The sequence below is a fragment of the Delphinus delphis genome, chromosome X (assembly GCF_949987515.2).
Source record: "Delphinus delphis chromosome X, mDelDel1.2, whole genome shotgun sequence".
In the NCBI taxonomy this organism is placed as follows: Eukaryota; Metazoa; Chordata; class Mammalia; order Artiodactyla; family Delphinidae; genus Delphinus; species Delphinus delphis.
The window spans coordinates 10167253-10191683 of NC_082704.1; the positions used below are offsets into that span (position 1 = coordinate 10167253).

The following is a 24431-nucleotide window of genomic DNA, read 5'->3' on the forward strand; positions in this document are numbered from 1 at the left end:
ATAATTGTGGGAGACATTTTATGGCAGTGTGTTTTCCTTATATCTATGGATTTTACCTGTTGTCGGATCTCAGAGAATGTAAGGGGCCTTGGAAAGCATTTGTTGCATTACCCGCAGAAGGTAGTGAGCTGAGGGGTAGGGAGTGACTTGCCCTAGATCCCAGAACTGCTCAGTGGCCGAGCCAGCACTGAGCCCAGGTCCTCCCATTCCCAGCCCTCAGCCTTTTATTTTATGCCCTGATGCCTCTCTGATGATGTGAATGGATACAAAAATTGTAGAGTAAGTAGACATTGTAACTGTGCAAGAATGTGCTGTGCTGAATGGTATGGGAGGAATCAGGTTGCAGATATTAGTGCTTCCAGATCTGCCACATGACATAAAATGTATCCATTTATGTTGATAGCTATTTCTACTGATCAAAGCAGGGGAGAAAATTGGGTCTTATTATGTAGGAATATTTTAATGCCTAATGCTCTCATCTAAACGGTAGAACACATTTGGGGCATTGCCACTTGTGCAGGCCTCTGAGAGCAGAGAAAGTTCTAGTCCTCTTTGCACTATCCCCATCTCATCCTTCCTTCAGGTCTCCAGGCATAAAAAATGTGAATATCTGACGCATGTTTGTGACTGTCATAAACACGTGCTTTTATCAGAGGAAACATGTACCATTGTAAAAATAACTGCTTTTGGCAGTTTGGGTTGTGAAGACTGGGACGTACCAGGAACCTAATTTTTTAAAATTGCAAGACATTTTTAGGAATTGATTTTTATGTCCTGACAAATGGTGGATTTTTAATGGCATGTTTCTTATGAAAAATAAATTTGTCGGTGAATTTATGTTTCAAATCGTGTGTGTGTGTGTGCTTGTGTGTGTGTGGCTCTGTAACAGAGGCCCTATTCCACTGTCTGGTGTGGGTCATTGTGAGCTTGTCTGTGCAGGGCCCTTGAGCAGGATGGGCCCTGATCCACCACCTCCATATGGTATGATCTGAAGAGCACTAAGAAGGGTAATGTGTCATCAGTCTGACACCACCAGAGACCAGGTCTTTGAAGGCCCTGTGTATCAGAGGGCAAGGGGAAAACATGGTTTCTCTGAGAGATGTCACAGGCGTTAAAACCAGCAATCCAGAATAGCTGAGTTTGATGACCCATTTTCTTTTAAAAAGTTATCCTTGCTCATGGACCAGAGGCAGGTAGTGAACTTTGACCTGGGGCCCCTGTAGAGTTCACTAGAATCGAACATTACAAATTAGCACTTAAGATCTGGGACAACTAAAACATATTGAACATCACATGGATGTGTCCCACCTCTAATGGTCAAAGATGAGTTAATAGGCTGCCGTTCATGGAACGCTGAGTCTTATGCCAGTTATTTTGCATTTGGTCGGCAAGGCACCCTGTGGGGTAGATATTATGCCCATTTTACAGGTAAGGAAACTTGAGGCTCTGAGAGGCTAAGTAGCTTGTACATGTTTATACAGCCAGTAAATGCAACAAGCTGGGATTGGAATCTAGGTTTCTCACATGCTTAACCAATACTTTGTACTTGCTCTCTGACATTTTCCTGACCTGTAAGATGGGATAATAATACCTTTCTCTGGGTTATTTTGAGTATCCAATGCAATAAACGATCCGAAAAGTGCTTTGTAGTCGCTAATAAAGCTTTGCAGAGTGAAAGGCATTGTTAGAAGTAAAAGACACTATGCCAGTGTCTCTATGTGACTATCTACCCTTTAGATAAATAAATCTGGATGTCCTGGAGTTTGGACCTTTGCCCCTGGCTTTCTGGTGAGTGAAAGTAGTTTATGTCCCAGGCGTAGATTGTGAGAACGAGGACACTGGTCCTCCTTACCCAGTGATATTGTCCAGAGTGTGATTTCTTTCTTATGTGGCTGAGAGGAGAAGGTCAGCAGTGCTTCTGGGGATGCAGATCTGCGGGACCCCCAGAGTTCTTTTCGGCACGATAAGAAATCACGTGTGCGTTTCTGGCTGTCCTCTAATGTGCCCGCTGTTTCTCTCCCTTTCTCATTTGTCACATAGAAACCGAGGTGCTCCTCCGTGTGAAGGACATCAGCCATTTCTTAATGCAAGACATTGCCTTCCTGTCTGGTAAGTAGACTTTTTCATATATTTAGACCAGATAAATGTTTGAATCTATTAGCAAAGTTAGTTTGGTCCCTCTTATATAAGTGGCTGTATAATTTTTATATTTTAATAAACATTCATACATTGTGCATGTAGTTGCTAAAAAATGGACATTTAGAGAATAACTAGAGGTTTGAAATATGTTTAGATATGTGATTAAAACCAGTCTTACCAGTCTTGTATATTGGACGTTTGGGCAAGTCTTCAGCAATCTGTGATGGGTGAAAGTGGAATACATCTCCTAGGTGGGTGCAGGCTGAGTGAGAGGGTAACCACTCAGGTGGCTTCTTTGAGGTTTCCCCCTCCACCATAGCTCTGATGACTTAAATGTTCATTACAAATGCTGCAAGTCACCCTAATTAAGCATCATGTATTAAGTTTTTTTTAAAAGGATTTCATTTACACATGATAAAAAAGTTTACTTTTCTAAAATATGTATAGGTATTTGTATATGTATATGTATTCGTATATAATTTCTAAAAATTGTGATGAAATACACATAACATAAAATTTACCGTCTTAACTCTTCTTTTTTCTTCTTTTTTAATGAAATTTTATTTATTTATTTATTATTTTTATTTTTGGCTGCATTGGGTCTTCATTGCTGCATGCGGACTTTCTCTAGTTGCGGTGAGCCGGAGCTAGTCTTCGTTGCAGCGCGTGGCCTTCTCATTACAGTGGCTTCTCTTGTTGTGGAGCACAGGCTCTAGGCGTGTAGGCTTCAGTAGTTGTGGCATGCGGGCTCAGTAGTTGTGGCACATGGGCTTAGTTGCTCCACGGGCATGTGGGATCTTCCTGGACCAGAGCTCGAACCCATGTCCCCTGCATCGGCAGGGACTCTCAACCACTGCGCCACCAGGGAAGCCCATGGAAGCCCATGTTTAAGTGTACATTTCAGTGGCATTAAACACATTCACATTGTTGTGCAACCATCACCACCATCCATCTCCAGAACTCTTTTTGTCTTATAAAACTGAAACTCTGTACCTGTTAAAAAAATTACCCCTCATTCCTTCCTCCATCTAGCCCCTGGCAACTACCATTCTACTTTCTGTCTCTAGGTATTTGACTATTCTAGGTGCCTCATATGAGTGGAATCATTGCTGTATTTGTCTTTTTGTGACTTGCTTATTTCACTTAGCTTAATGTCCTCAAGGTCTTTCTATGTTGTAGCGTTTTTCAGAATTTCCTTCCTTTTTAAGGCTGAATAACATTCCGTTGTATGGATGGACCACATTTGTTTATCCATTTATCCATTGATGGACACTTGGGTTGCTTGCGCCTTTTGGCTATTGTGAATAATGCTGCTCAAAAGCATTACATATGTTTAGAGATATAGCAATGGGAAACCACCCTTGTCTTTTTAATTTGGTCAGATATCTAGGGAAAGCTTTGCCTAAAGACAAGCAGATTCCTTTCAGGTGTTCGAGTAACTTGAACTATGCCATTAAACTTTATATTTATTGTATTACACAGATAAGAATTTACGAGTGTATGCACTGTTTGCATGAAAATCCTTCTTAGGTGTTGAGAGTACAAGAGACCATCTTATTCCTTTTAAGTAGTTTAATTATTTCTCCTGAAATGATACCTACATGCTTGGTTTACTAAACACACATTTACTTTACAGATGATCCTAATTGGACACTTCAATCTGGCCTCTGCTTTAATGATTATAATTAGCGGTAATTGTGGTGACTTAATTAATGTGGTTTTATGTTTTATTTTATAAGTGGTATAAATGTGTGGTATGCTTTCACTGTTGAGATTCAGGGATTTTACTGAAGCTTCTTAGTGTTTTTCCAACTGTGTTCCAAATAGAACCACCCTCAGGACCTGTTCCCAGACCTAGATCCCGCTCCACAACTTCTTTCCTTATCTGATTTTTCTAGTTGTTTTAAAAAATGTTTATGCCTGTCGTTTCTTTTGAAGAAAGGGTTCCCAATGGGAAAAATACTGAAAACCCCCAATTCAGAATATAAATATCTCCCTTGTTCTTTTCTCGCATGTTTATTACCTAGTATAGCACTTGTAGATACTCAGCAGTAATAACGGTTTATAGATTAGTCAATGACAATCTGTCCTTAACAAGAACAAACATTCTTTCCTTTGACAGGTATAGTTTGCCTAAGTGTTGCTTGGCAAGTCTAAGTTATATTATATATTATATATATATATAGAGAGAGAGAGCATTATATGTTATATATTATTTATATTCCTAGTTCTACGCCATACAGTACCTATAGAGGCCCTTTGTTTCATGATTGGCTAATCTCTTGGTTCAGAGTTGTACAGTTTCTCCTTTGAGTTCCTTTAAAATTCTTGGGTGGGTGCCCTCATTTTCCATGATTATCTTTCTTCATCCTGCTCTTTAAGTCTAGAATGTTATAAAGATTTATCGTCCTTTGATTTATTACTTTGGTCTAGTTTGATTCAACAGATACTATGGGAATGGGGACCTCCCTTCAGTTTCCGTTGGTAAAGATTAAGGCAAGGAATGAATTTGATCTTTCCCAAGTACACTCTTGTAGAATATGTGTTCTGCTTTTGTTGGGTGGAGTGTTCTAGAAACGTAAATTAAGTCACAGTGCTGAGATTGTTATTCGGGTGTACTGTTTCCTAATGAACTTCCTGTCTACTTGTTCTATCACTTATTGAGAGGGGTGGTGAAATTTCTGACTAAAATTCTGGATTTGTTTATTTCTCCTTGCAGCTCTATCCATTTTTGTTTCATGTATTTTGAAGCTCTGTTATCAGATACATAAGCGCTTAGGATTGTTATGTCCTCTTGATGAATTTACTGCTGTTTGATTATCAAATGATCTTCTTAATCTTGATTCTGAAATCTTCTTTGTCTAAAATTAGACACCTTCCTTTTGACTACTTAGCATGATATATCTTTTTCCATCTTTTTGCTTTTAATGCATTGTGCCTTTATATATATATTTTTTTTGTGTGCCTTTATATTTAAAGTGTGTTTCTTGTAGGCAATATATAGTTGTGTCTTGATTGTTTTATCCAATTTGATGATGTCTAACTTTTAATTGGGGTGTCAAAATCATTTACATTTAATGTGATTATTCATGGCTCAGTTTAAACCTATCATTTACTGTTTGTTTTCTATTTGTCCTATTCTTTGTTTTTTTCCCTCCATTTTTTCTTTCTTTTGGAATTAGTTGCTTTATCATTCTACTTTCTCTCCTTTGCCTTTGTCATAGTTTTATTGCATATTGAATATTTTTATATCCTGTACCTTTATTCACTTAAATTTAGCCAAACAAGAATTACAACTAAACCTCTCAAAAAAATTCTTTTAGCAAGCTAAATTCAAAGGCCACAGTACAACTTTTCCCCTAAAATAATCTTTCAACTTCCATTTAGCACTAATATGCATTGAGCACCCACTCTGTGCCCAGGTGTTAGGCTGACTACAGAGTGGGACCTTAGGCACATGTAAGGCTCATCCCTGCACTAGGTGGCTTTCATTCTCAATCCTCCAGGCTGCGTAGAGGGCTGTGGAGTGGGGTGCACACTGAATTTTAACCCATGGAGAATTTGTGGTCTTTCTTTCTTTGCATTAGTAAGATTCCTATTCCATTGCTTATATTGTTTCTTCCACCAATCCGTTAGAACATCACTTATTTCCTATAGTTTGTATCCTATACTCTTCATGCTCACCATGACTCTAAGTGGTCAATTTTATCAAGGTTTCCACTTGTTATCAAGCTGTCAGTGACTCACTTGAATTTAGGCTCATAGCATTGGTATAGAAACAGTTATTTCCCAATACCCATGGTTGTCCAATATGAGTGATCAGCTCTATTTTCAACTGCATTTATTATACACATTCTGTGAAATTTTTTCTCATTTTGCCTTCTCTACTCCCTCCCTCCCCTCTTTCTTTTTCTTTCTTCCTTCCTTCCTCCCTCCCTCCCCCTTCTCTTTCTTCCTTTCTTTTCTTCTTTCTTTCTTTCTCTCTCTCTGTCTCCCCCCCCCCTTTCTTTCTTTCTCCTTTTTTATTTCAAAACCACCCTGCTACTTTTTAGACTTCAGCAGGAGCATGGTGCCGTTTTGGTTTCTGTGGAGATCATCATCCTTATAAAAGTTGCATTGGCCCCAGACTGTCTTCTAAGCAGCCCTCTCAAATCTAAAATCCTCTTTCTTGCATTGTTGTCACATAAATGCTAATTTGTTTTTTTATACTATTTTAGGTGGCCGGGGAAAGGACAATGCTTGGATCATTACGTTTCCGGAAAATTGTAATTTCAGATGCATACCGGAAGAGGTGATAGCAAAAGTGCTGACTTACTTGACGTCTGTTGCAAGGTATAGCATTTCATTACATTTTTCTTCAGTTTGCTTTCTATTGGCTACCCATTTGAATGTAGTAACAGGAAAATGGTGTTTTAGTGTGGCTTTTGTTATTGTAAATGATCATAAGACTCACCTTCAGAGTAGATAAGAAATAACTTGGGGAAGCTGACAGCTACCTAAATTGCTATAAAAATTATACTGAGGGCTTCCCTGGTGGCGCAGTGGTTGCGAGTCCGTCTGCGGAGGCAGGGGACACGGGTTCGTGCCCCGGTCCGGGAAGATCCCACGTGCCGCGGAGCGGCTGGGCCCGTGAGCCATGGCCGCTGAGCCTGCGCGTCCGGAGCCTGTGCTCCGCAACGGGAGAGGCCACAACAGTGAGAGGCCCGCGTAAATGCAAAAAAAAAAAAAAAAAACTTTTACTGAGGCTCTATGAAAACCAAATTGGGGGCCTAGAAGTATTTGTCCCCATGCAGAAGAAGATAGGTTAAAAATGATGGTCATACATAAAGCCTTTAATTCGCCTAAAAGGAACTCTCACTAGCCAGTAGCTAGACAGCTATTCTTCATTTCTTCCAAGGATAAAATAAGAAGACCGAAAGTTAAATAGACTCAAAAGTGATATTGGAATGGATTAGGAGTTACTTGATATTAGAAATCATTTGAGATGAGAATGCTTTAAGGGGAAAGTTTCAGATGCTTCCTTAAAGATTTTATTTAGGTTGAAAACAAATTTTTTAAAGGAAACATTTTCTGGTTATTAATCCTGAAGACTAAGAAGGCAGGAATCTAAAATCATAATATTGTGAAGAAGCTCATGAACAAAAATCAAATCCCAGAAAACTAAATTTACACGGCACCCCTTAAAGCTTGAAAGTGGTCTTTTTAGGGCAAATAAAAGTTTTATTATCCATTACACTGCCTTCCCTCAAGGAGCAGGCAAGAGGTAAGAATATGTATTTAACAGTGTTTTTCTGAATGAATGAATGGATCATTGACTCCTGATGGATTGCCGTGAAGTTACATCTGACGTCATGAAGGACAGCTGTCTATAAGGTTTTCCCATGCCCCAAATCATAGTATTCCGAATCCATTTTAGTGGCCTACCTGCATGACACTATTACTTGCCTATTTAAAAGATTGACATTAGTGACAAAAAAGAAATTTTAAATAGCGAGTAGTGGAATATGGAATTAAATTGGCTTTCCATTGTAGCACTTTGTGATAACTTTCCAAATCTGTCTTCAGGCAAGACATCACATGTAAATGAAATAATCAGAAGTAAGGACATATCTAGCAAAGTTGGGTTATTACTAAGAAAAACAGAGTATTTCCTCTCATCTTGTAGGCAAAATGAATCTGACTCCCGATTTACCATTATTCTTGATCGAAGACTGGATACCTGGTCTTCTCTCAAAATCTCTCTCCAAAAAATCTCAGTGAGTACCAATTTATTCTACAGTAACTTTTTTTTTAAATAGATCTTTATTGGAGTATAATTGCTTCACAGTGCTGTGTTAGTTTCTGTTGTACAACAAAGTGAATCAGCCATATGCATACATATATCCCCATATCCCCTCCCTCTTGAGCCTCCCTCCCACCCTCCCTATGCCACCCCTCTAGGTGGTCACAAAGCACCGAGCTGATCTCCCTGTGCTATGCGGCTGCTTCCCACTAGCTATCTATTTTACATTTGTATTCTACAGTAACTTCTTGACTTTGTTTTGCATTATGCTTTCTGTTTGTGGGTTACAGCTTATTTTGATACTGATGGAGACAATAAAAATAGATGGAATGGGGAGGTGGAAAACTAGAGAGGCGAATTGGTAGAGGAGATTGAGCTAACCAACTCTACCCAAAATAAAACCTAATAGGAAAGAATGGGTAGTTAATGGTTCAAGTTGAGTGAGAAGTGATTCATGGTCCCCTATGCCTTTCAAAGCAAGGCAGTTTTTTTATGAGAACTGCTTTAAAAATGGAAATAGCTGTGTTGCTGTATACTCATTATATATGGAAAAGTATAAAGAAGAAGGTTTAAAACAATAGTCAATAATCGAACCGTCCAGAAATAAGCACTTTTTAACATTTTGGTGTGTATCTTTCTAGACTTTTCTTTCCCCTGGGGTAGAGAGGGAAGGGAGTCACCTGCAAAATGACATATTGTCCCTATTGGAAGCTAGTCCCCAGCTCTCCAAGACCCAGAGAGAAAAAACAGTTTCCCTAAAGGAGACAATATGAGAGATGCAATCCTGCCCACAGCCAAGATGATCTCTGACATTATTATGCTCATCTGCATATTGTCTGACACTTCTCTTTCATAGAAGAAGAGGGAGGTGAGGAACCCATAGACTCCTCCCGAGCTGGCAAGAGTGGGGCTGTCTGCAAAAGTGCCGTGCAGTCAACTTCCTCTATCAGACCAGAATAGCTGGGAATCAATATATGTTTTTCTTTGAGAGTCCAATGTCATCAGCCATCTGAAATTCTTCCTTCGTCTCCGGACTCACGCGGGAGGCCACAGCCAGCAGAGGCAGTTGGTTTAGTTGTGAAGACAAGACAAAAATGTGGGTTGTTGGACTTCTGAGCCAGTGTTCATTTTGCTCTACTAACTTGCTGACGAGTGTAAGAAATACACTGGCACTCACATGGTAAAATGAATGAGATCATTATTCTTCTCATACCCAGTATGAATTATTCCTCATCTTGGGCAAGTCAGCAAGGTAGTTTTTTGTTTATTTTTTATAACAGAAGTGTTTAATCCTAAGCAATGAAGAGAAGAGTTAATACCACATTCATACAAGTTACCAAAATAAAATAGTAAAACCTCGATTTTGTATAATACATTTTTGCTTTTTCAAAGGCATTCACATTTATTAAGTAATGTTGATTCTCTTCGTTTCCTGATTAAGTCCTGTGGGCAGGTATCATTATAATTGTCCCATAGATGAGGGAATTACATTGATATACGCATTTTGGAAAGATTACATGTTGAATCCAAGGTCAGGAGCAAGAATTGAATTTTCATGAACTGCAGTTGGTGACCTTTCCACCTGCTGCTTCCTATCATTTTCCAAATGACATGTGGATAGACAAATACATTAAATTTTTTTTTAGAAAAAGGTAAAAATTCCTTTGGAGAGAGTACATCTGGCGTCCGGGTACTATTGAGCTCTGTCAATGGGCTGAATCATATAAAAGGCATTTATTGTGCCCTGGCCTTTAGGATCGGTCCTTGGGCTTATTGAGCAGACTTTAGTTTATGACAATAATCGATTATTTAATACTCAATATAGCACTTGTTACAATAAAACATTTTTTTTATCACCCAGCCCAGCGTTTTCTCTTTTGGCCAAAACTACCTGCTCGATGAGATTAATTTTCATTGAGTGACTGGTTGGCACATGGCATCAGTTTTTTGGTAAAGTTTTATTTTTATTTATCAAATAGATTGCTTAGAACAGAGGTCTTGTTTTTCCCAAAAGAGAAATACAAAATTGGGTCTTGATAGTATTGATTTGGGGTCAACAAAGGAATAATGACTTTGTTGACCCCAACAGAAAGGGGAGGTGATGCTCCCCTTTCTGTTTCCCTAGGGAATGCTCTCTCAGGGGGGAAGTGTGAAGTATGCCCAACAAAGAGCTTTGAGCCCAAGGTCGCTTTACTTGCATAACAGTCGGGCAGGAGTGGGAGGTGGGGGGACGGCAGGTGACGATGACATGTAACTGGCTATAGATTAGTTTAAGCGTTGTTTCTTTTTAGCATTTTAAATGTTTCTGCTTATGGTAGAGCTTCTATACCCATACTCAAAAGCACATTAATTATATCTCAACCATTAATAGCCATTGGACACTGTTTGCAATAGAGGTAAATATTGAATGCAAGCCAATTTCAAGAACAAAAGTTGACATTCAGAAAGAATTTCTGGTGAAAATGGCCATTGTGTAGATAGGTCTAACTGTCTTCAGTACATTATTTTAAACTAGTGTCTATGAAGTAATTATATAATACAATTTGAAGATCTTAATTTCTAGATTCCAAAAGAAACTACGCAGTTAGGCTATACTTCATAATGATAAGAGACAAGATTTTTTATTTTTTAGTTATACATTTTGGGGAAATGTTCATTTGGGAGAGCATCCTATCCATCTTAGAAAGTTTGCACGTTCTGCTCTTTCTAGATTATCATCAGGACAAAATTTCACAAGCTATTAACCTTTCACAAGGCTTAAACCCAGAATAGAATTTAATTAAAAAAAAAACAAACAGAATTGAATTTCAAGTTACAGACCAGGGTAGGACAAGATTAAAGATATCAGTTAATACTACCTTCACAAAGATTCTTAGCATTCCACCTTAAAAATCAAATTGCGCAGAGGAGAAAGCCAGTCCCATCTAGCCCCTAGGAGGAGAGTCATTTTTTTTTCCTTCCTCCACTCCCTGGACGAGGCTGATCTTCTTGAGCAGTCCAGCACCAGCTAATCCATGAGGTTCAATCAGGCTAAGTAATTGGGGGAATGTGTCGACTCTGAATTACAATGAGCAGCAGGGAAGGCTCTGTCAGCTGACGAATCAGGGATAGTGGTTTTTTTGCAGCGCTGCCACGGTGGTAATGGAAGCAGCTACGGTAGCTTTGTTTGATAGAGATTTTTGGCTGCCGCTTTTAAATACTACCTAAGAAGCGGCTCATATTTCATCAATGTGGCATTGACAATTGGAAAAGAAGAGTGTTATTGTGTATAGGCGAGATGGCAGAAGCAACTCCCCCGAGAGGCAAGATGAGGTTCAGAAGGAATGCGGTAAGGGCTCTGCCTGCAGTCCTGGAAAGCCTATTCCCAAGTTCAAGTGCAGGGATGCGGCAGCATGGTGCTATAGCACAAACTGCTGAATGGGGCTTTTAAGGACAGAGGGCGAGAATGGAGTCTTGTGTTTGCATGGACTGCATTGATGTGATTCCTGTGATACGGACATAGGGGAATGTTAAGGCCAAGGAGGTAGAATGTAATTTCAAAATCTAAACGTGATCGAGTTTATGAGGAAGCACCATCCGTCATGGTACTTGTTCAAGACTGTATGAGCAATTTTGAATCGTTGGACAGAGTAGCTTTAAGTGACCAGTTAAAATAATATCTAACAAAAGGATTCGTCCTTCCTTTCACCATGGTCAAGTAGAGTATGATATCATGGACAGACCTGGAGACGACTTCATCAGCATTTAAAAAGGCAGCCCTTCCTGGGTGTTACCGGACAAGTGAAAAAATGCTGAAGTCTGATGATCTGAAATCTTTCTGATTTCATTTCTTCCCCATATTCAAACTTGAAAGACGCAGATTTCTAGCCTGTTGACAACTGTTTCTTAAAGGAAAAAAAGTGACTCACTGTTCTTGATAAGCTAGACTCTCCTTTCAGATACATTTTCAAATTTTCCCATCGTTGGTTCACTTGTATACTAAATTCCCAGCAAATTTCTGAAGGGATATTTAGATGTATTTTGGAGAGATACAAAATAACACTAGCTAATTTGATAACTAACTGGTCATCAGCAAGGTTTTCAGGGCTACTCTTTTTCTTTCAAAACTTAAGGTAATATTCTTGATGTTATGATTTAAAATATAATACTTGCTTATTTAAATAATCAAGACAACACACAAAAAATAAGAAAGTGAAAATCAGTCATAGAAAAAAATGACACTTGGAATCAAAAGTAAGATCAGGGAAATAAACCAGTAAGAATTTTATTGTTGTTGAATGACAGTAACATCAATGGGTGAGTAAACGGTTTATTTTCTAATAAAGCTCTTGGCACAAAATGGTATATTAAAAATTACAGTTTAGGATATGAATCTTTTGTCTCCAGCTCTACACATGATTTTGTATTATGGGAATAATAGCTTCAGACTTTTAACAGACAATTCGTGGTGCACAAGAGATGCCTGTGTATATGCTTTGCAATACTGGGTGCAACTGACATTAGTACTTATGTTATCAAAAGTAATTTACTTAAGCTTTCAGAAAATTCCTAATTCCTTTATATGCATAGATGTTTTCTCAGTTCTGAACTTTGTTTCGTGTAGATGCACATCCCTTAATATACACACAAATTAATACAGCACACAAGTACCCAGTGAATAGATATATCTAGTACTGTGCCACACACAGCATGGGTTACAAAGGTAAACATGGAATGGCTACAGAGCTGAAGGAGCTTTCAATCTAGTAGAGAAGGTAGGACATGTTCATAAATAACTATTAAATAACTATTATGAAAGAACTTCTAGTTGGTAGGGAAGGGCTCACAAAGGAGATGACGTTTGTTTGGACCTTAAGGAAGAGCATGTGTGTCTATTACCTTTCTTGGTTTCTTTCTTCTCTTTTTCTCTCAAATGAATTACTTTAAGTGGTCCCTATGAACAGCTAGCTTGAAATGAAATTGATTGGATTAAGCCTGAAGCCCAGAACTATGGTGGAAGACAAATTTGTTCTGCTTGCATGCATAGGGGCTGACCAGAGTGAAAAATTTGCAACTCAGTTGGTGACACCATAGTTTGACTTGGAAGGATCTCTGGAGTTGGGCTGATTCTAGAGGCTATGATAGGTAGCACCTGGAAGGATGGTAGCAGTGGATTTAAAGTCCAAAGAGAGGCTTAAACTGGCTACTTGGTGGAAATTGCAATGAGTGTGAACAAGTGAGGGGGTTGAGAATGGATATGGGACAAGAAGGGCGAATCACAAGGAAAAGAGTATTGCCTGGGACTGTCCCACTCCTGAGATCCCTTGGCAAGTTATTTGGCTATCTGTGGAATAACTCTTCCTTTCTGTACCCTTTAAGGGTGGGGTATGTGGGAAGAGTGCGGGAGTAGCTCATGGCCTTGGAAACTCTTCTCTGCAGTTTGAGGTCACGAGATGTTTCCCAACTTATTCTAACGTGATGGTGTGGACCTTATCGAGGTCAGTCACATTGCCAACAATTCAGTATTTTATATTCTGTAACAGTTATATTCTGTAACTATAACAATATGAAATTATAATAGTTTTGTTCAGTAGGCTCCACGATGCTAAATTGTTTCAAACATTTGTTTTTCTGTTAGTATTTGTCCTATTTTCTAGATGTCAAGGTCAAGTTATTCCTAAATGCCAGGCAGCAAGTCTGAGTTTGCATTCAGCCTGTGCGTTAAGTACGTGTCCTGGGAAGGGTTAAGGGTCCTGGAAAGAGCTTGTCCTTAGCATTCAGACTGGCCTGGTTTCCCTCTTATTGTGACTGCATTTCTCTGCCCTAAAGATGCAAAGAAAAAGCTCTAGGAATATAAATTGTTTTCATAGTAAAATAATCAAATTTTTATGTGGCGTCAGCCACTGTAAGCGTTTTTAAAGAAATAACTAGAATAACTGAAAAGCGAGCAGGGGGTGTATGAATTGCCTGTCTGAGATGCCGCACAAAAGAATATTAAACAAGGTTAATTTCCAGACTTCAGTAGTGAAAAAGCGATGCCTTTTGTCATTGTTATTGCTGTCCAAACTGCCGTGAGGCCATATAACTGGGTGATCTGAAGACAGGCATGAGGAGAAGGGAGTAAATGTCTTCTCCAGGAGGGGAAGGGGAGAGAAAACGAATTCTGTGCACCTTAACTTGAAGAACCGGTCGGAGCTGCTGCCGAGGGCTGGGGTGGGGCCGTGCTCAGAAACGGGAGAAATGGCTCTGCGCCCTATGAAGACAGGCGGCATGTTCATTTTTACTGAGGCGCCTTTAAGCAGTCACATGTTGGAACTCCAAAAAAAAAAAAAGCCTGCAACCAGTGCCTAAAACCAGTGCTGTTTCCTCTCTCATGCTGCATGCTTTTTTTTGGTAAAGAAGAAAGCAATAAAAGAAAACGAGACTGACCCTTGCTCACATCTTTTTGCTTTTTTGACAGGCTCTCAAAAACGATTTATAGTTTGAAAATCTAGGGTTTGATTTTGGAGAAAATAGGAACTGTGCCTTTTCATGTTTATATAACCATCCAGATTAGAGCTCTTTAAGGCAGCATACCAGAGAATGTAGAAATGTAGTTTCCCCAAAGCGAATGGGAAACCTCAGGGGGCTTGCGCTATATTTGCTATATGTGCATCTGATCCTGTTTATGATATGTGATATGCTGTTTGAATGTTCATTTCAATAGCGGCTTTAAAATAGATTATCTTGAATCTTTTAGTTATGCAGACATCTGTATATAAAGAATAGAATCTGTCTCTATACCTATTTGTATGCTCACATGCAAACACATGCAGACTGACCCTAAAGCCAAAATGGCCTTTCAGGTTAAAATTTCTCAAGAGTGCCCTGTCCCCTCCAGATTCCCATAGCCAGCGATCACAGCCAGAGAAGTGGACAGAGCGTTGATACTGGCCCAGGTTCAGATGTATGAAGCTTTAGTTCCAAGGTTGCAAACTGGTAGTCCATACATGTGTTTTGCTGAGACCATCCAGTGCTTTAACAAACTTTCCATTTGTTTCCCATCTTTGAAAATCGTGTTTCCCACAGAAGTCTGGATTTCTGGCTTTTGAGAAATCACAGATTAGGCAGAGCTGGGCCCACCTTCCCACATGACAGCGTTTAGCTGGAACTGACTAGTTGTGAAATGAGGATAAAAGAACCTATTGCATGTAAAATACTTAGTATGATGTCATAATATCATAATGAGGAGAATTCTCATAATAGTCATTCAATAAAAAGCAACACTCCCACCCATGGCCAGCTAGCCAATCTCCTGTCCCTACCTTAAGGCTTTGAGGGGTCCTGAATACATGTAAATATATGTACATGTGTGTGTATATATATATATATTATGCTGGAGAGAAGCTATTAAAAGTCATTCACATGAGGTTGTGGTTTTACTATAACTAGTTTGGCACCTGTGTAAATTTGGGTAAGTGAGTGGGACTGGGATTCATGGGATCTAATGCATGATTTAGTTTTCTAAAAAAATAACTGACAAATCACATGAATTGTTTGAGTGCCACCCAAGTGTTTAGTAGTTTTGCCTACTAAATAATAACTGTTGCCTACAAGTTATTTATTCCTTCAAATGGCTTAGATTTGAGAGTAGCTGTTGGGTTAACAGAATCCATGTATTCTAGGAAGATTTGCGTGGCAGCTCAATAAAGATTCTAAAATTATCCTATAAGGAACAACATTGCAAATGTAATTATACAGGCAGTAAATGAAGTGTTCATCCTTGATAGGGTGTTTTCTTTAGAAATGCAAATATCTGTGGGCTTTTAAAAATATGTATTTATTTATTTATTTGGCTGCATTGGGTCTTAGTTGCAGCACGCAGGATCTTCGTTGCAGCATGTGGGATCTAGTTCCCTGACCAGGGATTGAACCGAGACCCCCTGCATTGTGAGCTCGGAGTCTTAACCTCTGGACCACCAGGGAAGTCCTATAGGTTTTCTGTGATAAGCAAATCACTAAACATTTTGAAGGAATTAAGGGAGGAGAAGGTATGATAAAATAATCAGGAAGTTTTACTTAAGAATGATCTCCTTAGAATGTAGAAATATCTTTAGAAGCATTTTATTCCGCTTTCAATGTTTGGGATAAGCCACTTTATCAAATAGATGGAATAACTGATTTAGTAAAACAGCCAGCATGAAACCCCTGACTTGGGAGCAGCTGAATACCCGCAAACCCTGCCTGAACTCTCTTCTCCATGGATGCTGTGAACAGTGATTCTGCTTCTCTCTCCTCTCTACTTTGTTCCCTGCTGTGTGATCAGCTGTCCCAGGGCCTGGCTGCTTGTTCTCCTAGGAGTGGCAGGTTAGAGACCAGGGCCTGACCTCAGGGCAGAGAGTTGCCACATGATCTTCTCTGCTCCCATAGTATCACCACCCCCACCCCGCCCCCACCAATTTTGGAGGTGGGTCAGTATTCCAGGCTTTAAGTTAGTCATCGCTAGGGTGTTGCATCTAGAGATTTCCAGTGCAATACCAGAGAATATGACATTAAGGAAAGTCAGAGACAAAAAGACAAATGAGAGCAGATCAACCTAGAATCCATGAAACAATAAAAGTAATAGTGCTTTAAGTGTTGGCAAAAGTAGGATGCTTTCGATTTCATTTAAAAGTGAAAAAATAAGCTGGGGCAAGGCAGGTTAAGTATAATAATTATGCTGGTAATATGCCCATGTGAAGGAGAAGGAAAGGCTTAACTCCTAAAGTGAATAGGATAGAAATACACTTAGTGCTGTCAGTCTAGAAGTAGGTCCAGAGTTCTCACAAGTCCCTGTCAGAGTTTCCCCTTAAGCAAGCCTTTATCCATATCCCGAAAAAGTTTTCTACCTAAGTCTGCTTGTTCTTCTTTAGGTCCAAGAACCCAAGGTAAATTAAAACAACTATCTTATTAATTTTTTTAGAGTTGACAGAGTAGCTTGATAGTCATTATTTCTTTTAATTCTTATAATAACTATGGCAAGTATGTACCATTCTTAGCATAAAATATAATAGACATTATGTGCATAATAGATGGTAGGGTACACATTATCATTGGGACTCTCTGTCTCTACTTCCAGTTCTCTATGTACATTGTTGGCTTTGTTCTTTGGAATAAGCTTCCTCTAGCAGCAGGGGTCATGGCTATCAGTAGCTCTGGAACTGCACCCTCAAAGTTTCCTTCCCTCAGCAATAGTTTGAAAAACCCTAGTGTGGGACTTCTTACATTAAATTTTCATCCCACTTCAAATCATTGTGTGTTAGAAGGGCAAGGTCATGAAGAAAGAGAACAGTTCTCATTAGAAACCAATATTAAGAATAATAAGAGGTTGGGCTTCCCTGGTGGCACAGTGCTTAAGAATCTGCCTGCCAATGCAGGGGACACGGGTTTGAGCCCTGGTCCGGTAAGATCCCACATGCCGCGGAGTAACTAAGCCCGTGCGCCACAACTACTGAGCCTGCACTCTAGAGCCCACGAGCCACAACTACTGAAGCCTGCATGCCACAACTACTGAAGGCCACACGCCTAGAGCCTGTGCTCCACAAGAGAAGCCACCACAATGAGAAGCCCGCGCACCACAACGAGGAGTAGCCCCCGCTTGCCACAACTAGAGAAAGCCCACGTGCAGCAACGAAGACCCAACGCAGCCAAAAATAATAAATAAATAAAACAAATAAATTTATTTTTTAAAAAAAGAGTAATAGGAGGTTGTCTTAGTCCTTATGGGCTGCTATAACAGAATAGCATAGACTGTGTGGCTTATAAACAACAGAAATTTGTTTCTCACAGTTCTAGAGTCTGGAGTCCAAGATCAAGGTGCCAGCAGATGCGGTGTCTGGTGAGAGCCTACTTGCTGGTTGGTTCATAGATGGCCATCTTTTCTCTGTGTCTTCACATGGCATAACGTGTGAGGGAGCTCTCTGGGGTCTCTTTTGTAAGGGCACTAATCCCATTCATGAGGGCTCCACCTTCATGCCCTAATCATCTCCTGAAGCCCCCACCACCAGATACCTTCACTTTGTGGGTTAAGTTTCAACATATGAATTTTGAGGGGAGGGGAAGTAGTTTCTCAGGAAGGGAGAGGGTAGTACAGATATCGCCACCTAGAGGAGTTTTCAGGTAGATAGCCATCCCGATTTGTGTCTATTTGTAATCATTGTTTAGTTTATTGATTTAATTTTGCGCTCCTTTCTTTTACCTATTTGTATCACACTCAGTTCTCTTTCCCTGACTCTAGTTCTCATCGCCACTTGTTTATGTTTTTATCATCATCTCAAGTTGAATTTTAAAAATCTCCAGTTTTGAATGTCATTTCAGAGTCTAGGTCTTATCCCTCTATGAAAGTTATTCTTTTTTTTTAATAGACTTTATTTTTTAGAGCAGGATTAGGTTCACAGCAAATTGAGCAGAAAGTACAGAGTTCCCATATACCCCTGCCTCCACAGTATCTTATTAACTTTTGTTTTATAGTTTTCTTCAATTATTAATATTCCCGCATTCCTAAAAGATGACTGTATTTTAAACATTTTGGACATATTTTGCTTTATTACGCTTTAACCCACTGTTCTGAGACTGATGACTCCGAACTCTACATTCCCAGTGTAGGCTTCTTTCCCTCCTTACTTGTATGTCCATTTGTCTGATGGACATCATCAGATTGTCCTAATGACCCTTCCAACAGGTCAAGGAATGGGAATCGTATCATATCCCCCTCCTGAAAACCTGCTTCTCTTGTGTTCCCATGTCAGTGAGGGTCGTACCATTCACCCAGTTACTTAAGCCAAAAATCTGGAAATTGATTGTCCTAGTCTTTCCTTTCTCATCAGACACAGCCAGTCATCATGCCTTGCAGAGAGTACCTCCTAAATTCTACCCTCATCCCTGCTATTGTTGCTCCAGTTCAGAAACTCACCATCCCTGGCTTGGAGGACTGTTGCAGCCTTCAGGCTCATCTGTTTGCTTCCACTCTTGTCCAAATCCTGTCCTTTTCCAGAGCCAAAGTGATCCTTCTAAAATGCAGATCTGATCGTGTTGCTCTGCTGCTTAAAAACTTTTTGAGTCTCCCTTTGCCGCCAGGAAAAAACCCAAGGTCTTTCCTGATCTGGCTCCTGCTCATCTTTTTAGCACCATCTCCCATTGCTGCACCCCTCCACTCCCATCAGCATTTTCCTCTAGTTTTCTGGACTGGGACCTCTTGATGTGGGGCAGACTCGGGTGCCGACTCAGACTTTACCAGCTGGGTCAAGTTATACTTAAACTCTATGAGCCTCACTATTTTTTGTTTGTAAAAGAGGATAGCCTAACTAATTCACAGGATTATTATGAAGAGGAACTGTGATAATGTTGGCAAAATACTTCGTATACAGTAAGCATTTGATATGTGGTGTTTTATCATTTATATCAGGCTATACTATTCCACCCCTTGCAAATTCTGCATAGTGCCCTCCTTGTCTTTTGCATTCTTTCATTTAATGATTATTTCTTGACCACCTACTATGCGCCAGTATTCTAAGAAGCTGGGAAACATGGGTGCACCAGAACAAGATTCTAATCCAATTTATTCCTCTTTATGGGAGACCTTTTTGACATTCCTAGGTCTAGGATGCTCTGTGCTACCACTTCCTGTTGTATATTATTCTAATTCCCTTGTTTCATTGATCAACTTATCGTCCTATAGAGTAAATGATACTAATGGACTCTACTATTAGATTGTCATTTTCTTGCAAGCTGGGTAGGGACTATATTTTATTAATTTGTGTACACCAAGTGTTAACAGTGCCTGATAATCATTCACTTAAATACATGGAGTAGGACACGTAGAAGATATTCTGTGAATGTTGCTTGGCTGAACTAAAAATATGAGTCCATAAAATAGTTTTCTTCCATTGTTTACTGCAGGTATTCAGTATTTCAGCTCCCTTTGGCATTTAGGGTTATCCTAGAAACCTGCCTCCTAATTCTGTTTTACAGGGATTAAATGCAATTTGAGTGCAAACAACTAAGTTTAAAATGAAGTTTAAGAGCATAATTTTTCATAACTTGGGATTGACTTTAGTGTGAGAAAATTCCAGGCCACGAGAACTGCAAGGATCTGACCTGATGACCTTACATTAGTTTTATTTCTATTTTTGTGTTTTTAGATTTTATCAATATCCATTTTTTAAAGTTTTATCCTTTTAGTGGCTTTTATGACTTTAGAATTTGTTTTCTTTAACTATATATTTTCTGCCATGTGCTCACTTGAATGCATGTTTTGACAATTTTTTCTTGCTTTCCTGTGGTCTTTCTATAGGCTTCCTTCCCTGGGAACTTGCACTTGGTTTTGGTCCTTCGTCCTACCAGTTTTCTCCAACGAACTTTCACAGACATCGGATTTCGATTTAGTCAGGAAGATTTCATACTCAAATTACCAGTAAGAGTATTTAAATGTTTTGTCCCTTTCTCATGAAGACTTTGCACCATGCTATTGATGTTTTACATGTGGTCACAGAGTGTGTAAAAGAAAAAAATAGAATTTATCTTCCCAAAATGTAAAACCAAAACGCCTAAAAGTCTTCTGCTCCTACTGTTAAAATAGAGGAAAAGATTAATCAACTTGTAACAAAGCAGTTCCTTTTGAAAAAGATGTACGTCACGTATGTTGTATATGTGTATATATGTATGTGTGCGTGTGTATAAAATCAGGACATTTTATTTTTAGAGAAAAAAATGAGTGTGTGTTTTATGTATTTGAACTCCCATGAACTTACATCCTGAGCTAGTTCAGAGTAACTTTTTTTTTTCAAAAGATATTTTGATACGTTTTTAGAGTTAGGAATAGAGTGCTCATAAATTTGGGTACTTTTGCAAAGATCAGTCCCTCCTGATAAATTATAATTTACTGCAGAAAGCCCTTTTACTTTGTTATGGGCTTAACATTCTTTCAGAAGGTTGACCACTGACAGTGCAACATTTTAGATCAGGGGGAATCAGGTGTTTGGGTTTCTATGGCGATTACCTTCGCTTTACAGAGAAATGTTTTGTAAATGACAACTGTTATTCCCTGAGGGAAGGTAGTGTATCCATGTGGGAGGGGATGTACAGGAGAGAATTGTTGGAACCGTTTATAAAAGATAACATTCTGCTAAATGAATGCTAAAGTTCATTGTACGGCTGTGTGGAGGGATGCCACGGAGGGCAGTTAACAGTATCTTTCTTGCTTATTTATGTAGGTGGTTATGCTGAGCTCAGTTAGTGATTTGCTGACATACATTGATGACGAGCAGTTAACCCCTGAGTTAGGCGGCACCTTGCAGTACTGCCACAGTGAATGGATCATCTTCAGAAATGTATGTTTCTTTTGCCCTTACTGTAGAGCGTGTAGTTTGTGTTAGCTTTGAAATCTAGTTCTAGAGTTGTTTGTTTTCCTCCTTGGGGAAAACAGGTTTCTGGGGCTCCTATTTTACAAAAACATGTATAATTCAACATCTTGATTTTCTTCCCTAGGAAGTATCTAGAAATGATGCAGAGTCACTGAGGATGGCATTTGAGTGAGAGGCCTATAGGGAGTAAGGAGATCCTACTGTACCCACCCCCTCCTGTGGCCGTGTAGTAACTTGAAGAAACCAAGCGTTTGGGTTCAAATCCTAGCAGTGCTGATTTTTAGGGATATAACTTTGTGCAAATTGTAAAAGCTCTCTCAGCCTCAGTTTTTCCAAGTATAAAATGGGAAGAATAAGACTTTACCTCATAGGAATATCAGGAAGATTAAATGAGATTACAGATGTAAAATGTTTGGCATTGCGCCTGGCCTATGGTCCACCCTCAAAAAATGCAAGTAATCTTATTAATCTCATCAGCTTAGTGATTCTCCTGGGGCAGTTAGATTTGTAGCAAAGATGCCTTGTGTTCCAGAAATGTACGAATAGGCAAGGGCCCGGTGCCTCACAGGTGTGAATCTGACCTATAAAAATCTTTACTCCAAATCCCAGAGATATGGGAACCCTTCTGAAGGAAATAATGATATTTAATTCAATCAGGATTCTATTTTCCTCATCCTTATTTTCATTCAGCAGTCCTGTTCACTCGTATGAAAGTGTATTGTCAAAATAAGCAGTGTCTTGCCTTTACTAACCTATAAAGCTATAAATAAAAGAGCAGACACCTTGAGTTGCATGGTAAACAAAGGGTTAATATGGTCTCTACATGTTGTCCTTCTTTCTCTGAGTCATTGATTTGGGAAACAAAATAAACAACCCAACCTTACTTGACATTTTAGGGCAGCAGAGCCTTTGGGGGTCACAATTTCAAATCTTCCCCAGTACCTGAAATGAACTGTTGTGACTAATATTCCTCTGTCACCTTAGTCCATTGCCTTGTTTGAAATGCTAATACTTGCTCATAAATGCTAATAAATATAAAGTGGCTTTGATGTTCTCATTTCTCTTCAGAAGTAAAGTTATTATAAAATAATTTTGCAGTTTCAGAATTTAATAGAATAAGGAAACACTGTGTTTTGCAAGAGAATAAAACAAATTACTCTTTACATGGCATCTTTAAGAAAGAGTTTTCATCGGTGTTCGAGAAATAAGTACAGAAGTTTAGGTAAAAGACATTTGAGAAGACTTTCTACCTCACTTCAGTTTCTTAGGGGCTTAGATGCAAAGTTAGAGTTGATTGTCAAGGGCATTGCCAGCTTTCCTCAGCAGAGTTCATAGTATATGTGTTTGCTGTCATACCTAAATGAAAGTTAATGTGATTGCTGGTCTAGGTTTTGATATGCTGGCAGAACTTCCATACAATTAAAAGCATCACGGGCTCCTTTGCAGGCTATAGAAAATTTTGCCCTCACAGTGAAAGACATGGCTCAGATGTTACAGTCCTTTGGAACCGAACTGGCTGAGACAGAACTACCAGATGATATTCCCGCGATAGAAGAAATCCTTGCAATTCGTGCTGAAAGGTACCACCTGTTAAAGGTATGTCTGATAGAGGGGACAAACCAAAATTTCCCATGGTCTTTCTTTTGACAGAGAGATGTTGAGTGTCCATTTCACACAGATTGCTGGGTAGGGAGACAAAGGAGATATTTATATATTATAAAGCACACTATTAAAAAAAAAGAATACAAGAGGAAGATGTCCTGGATATGTTGAATCGAAGTGTCCCTTGTTTAAATGGTGCATTCTCTTAAGCAGCTGTTTATTTGTAAATAGAATAGTTTATCAATGCTTCAGAATAAGAGATCCACAGTCATTTTTGTTGCCATGCATTCTGTATCTTATAGAAAGGCCCTCTCATTTGGAAAGCTAGAGTGAGGGTCAAGAGGCAGACAGGTGTTCTGTTTCAACATCCAGCAGAGGTACACTGTGAAGTGGAGAAGGAGAACTTGATGAGGAGTCAGGAGGCCTGGTTTCTTGTCCCAACTCTGCCATATACTAGCATTGTGACCAAGCCAAACATGGCTAAATTGATTACAAGCTTTCTTTTCCACAGAGTACTAGTTCCTGATGTCTTCTACAATAGACCATAGCTAGCAAGTTGATCTTACTCTCCTCCCCAGTTGTCTGGAGTGTTGTGTTGTGAAGGATTCTGAGTCACGTTTCAGACAGTCACCAAATACTTTTAGATTCACTTTCCCCCAAAAGTCTGAGCATGATCTGAACAAGCACCAGGCATCCCTGTAAAACTCATGTCCTTTGTATGATAACAGGCATGCTGGGGGCACTGACAGATACAAGCTCTATGTGGAGGTGACATTTTTATGTTAAGAAGAGGAGAGAAATGGAAATTTTGAATCATAATCTAAAAGCAAAACTCTATTCAAGGAAAAAAAGCTCTGTCCCTCACAAGTTGAGTGACTTGGTCATTTGCTTACCCTCTCTGAGTCTCAGTTTCCTTATATGTGCGATGGGGTTGATGATGATGATGATGATACATGCATACCTTGTAGGGCTGTCGTGAGGATGAAATGAAGTAAGTATCTGATGTGTATCAAACAGTGTTTGACACGTAGTTGGCACTTCATAAACAGTAGCTCTTAATGTTTATGTTCTTATTTCGTGTTGGTATCTTGGAACCTGTTCCCAGAAAATACATGGGCACCCAAATTTTTCCTTAAAGTTTCAGAGGGCCTTTGCATCTCCTGAAGGGAGTGCTAGATCACTCTTAGATCCCTAAAGGATCAAGATCCTTCTAAGGTTCAGACCTTCTGAATAGAAGTACATGCTTCATGGTGAATTCATTAATCCAAACGTGAAGTAACAGAGTACTTATGGCCGGCAGTGATTGGTAACAATTAAGGATTTGTAGGAAAGGTATCTAACTATATCTGAATATGCATTAAATATTATTTGTAACTGTATGCTTTCTAGTGTGGTAGTCTTTATTACAGTACTACTGCTTTATTGGAGCACATTAAAAATATTAGCAAAATAGAATAGAATAAATTAGAACTTTCTTTTTTTATTGAGGTATAGTTGATTTACAATACTATATTCGTTTCAGGTGTACAGCACAATTTTTAAAGGTTATG

The 24431-nt window shown here is 39.2% G+C and overlaps 1 protein-coding gene across 6 annotated transcripts in view; it reads left to right on the forward strand.

Moving 5' to 3' along the window:
• Positions 1-2084: 2084 nt before the first annotated feature.
• Positions 2085-24431, forward strand: part of MCF2 (MCF.2 cell line derived transforming sequence) — a 64359-nt gene continuing 42012 nt past the window's right edge. For 3 of the 6 annotated variants that reach the window (XM_060002454.1, XM_060002455.1, XM_060002456.1), the window contains exons 1-4: positions 11155-11249; positions 20211-20330; positions 21130-21246; positions 22726-22875. In XM_060002454.1, the coding sequence (XP_059858437.1) occupies positions 11199-11249; positions 20211-20330; positions 21130-21246; positions 22726-22875 (438 nt within the window). In that variant the 5' untranslated portion in view covers positions 11155-11198. Of the gene's footprint in view, positions 2110-6356; positions 6472-7804; positions 7896-11154; positions 11250-20210; positions 20331-21129; positions 21247-22725; positions 22876-24431 lie in introns of those variants that run through there. The other 3 variants (XM_060002452.1, XM_060002453.1, XM_060002457.1) reach the window with 2 other exon arrangements.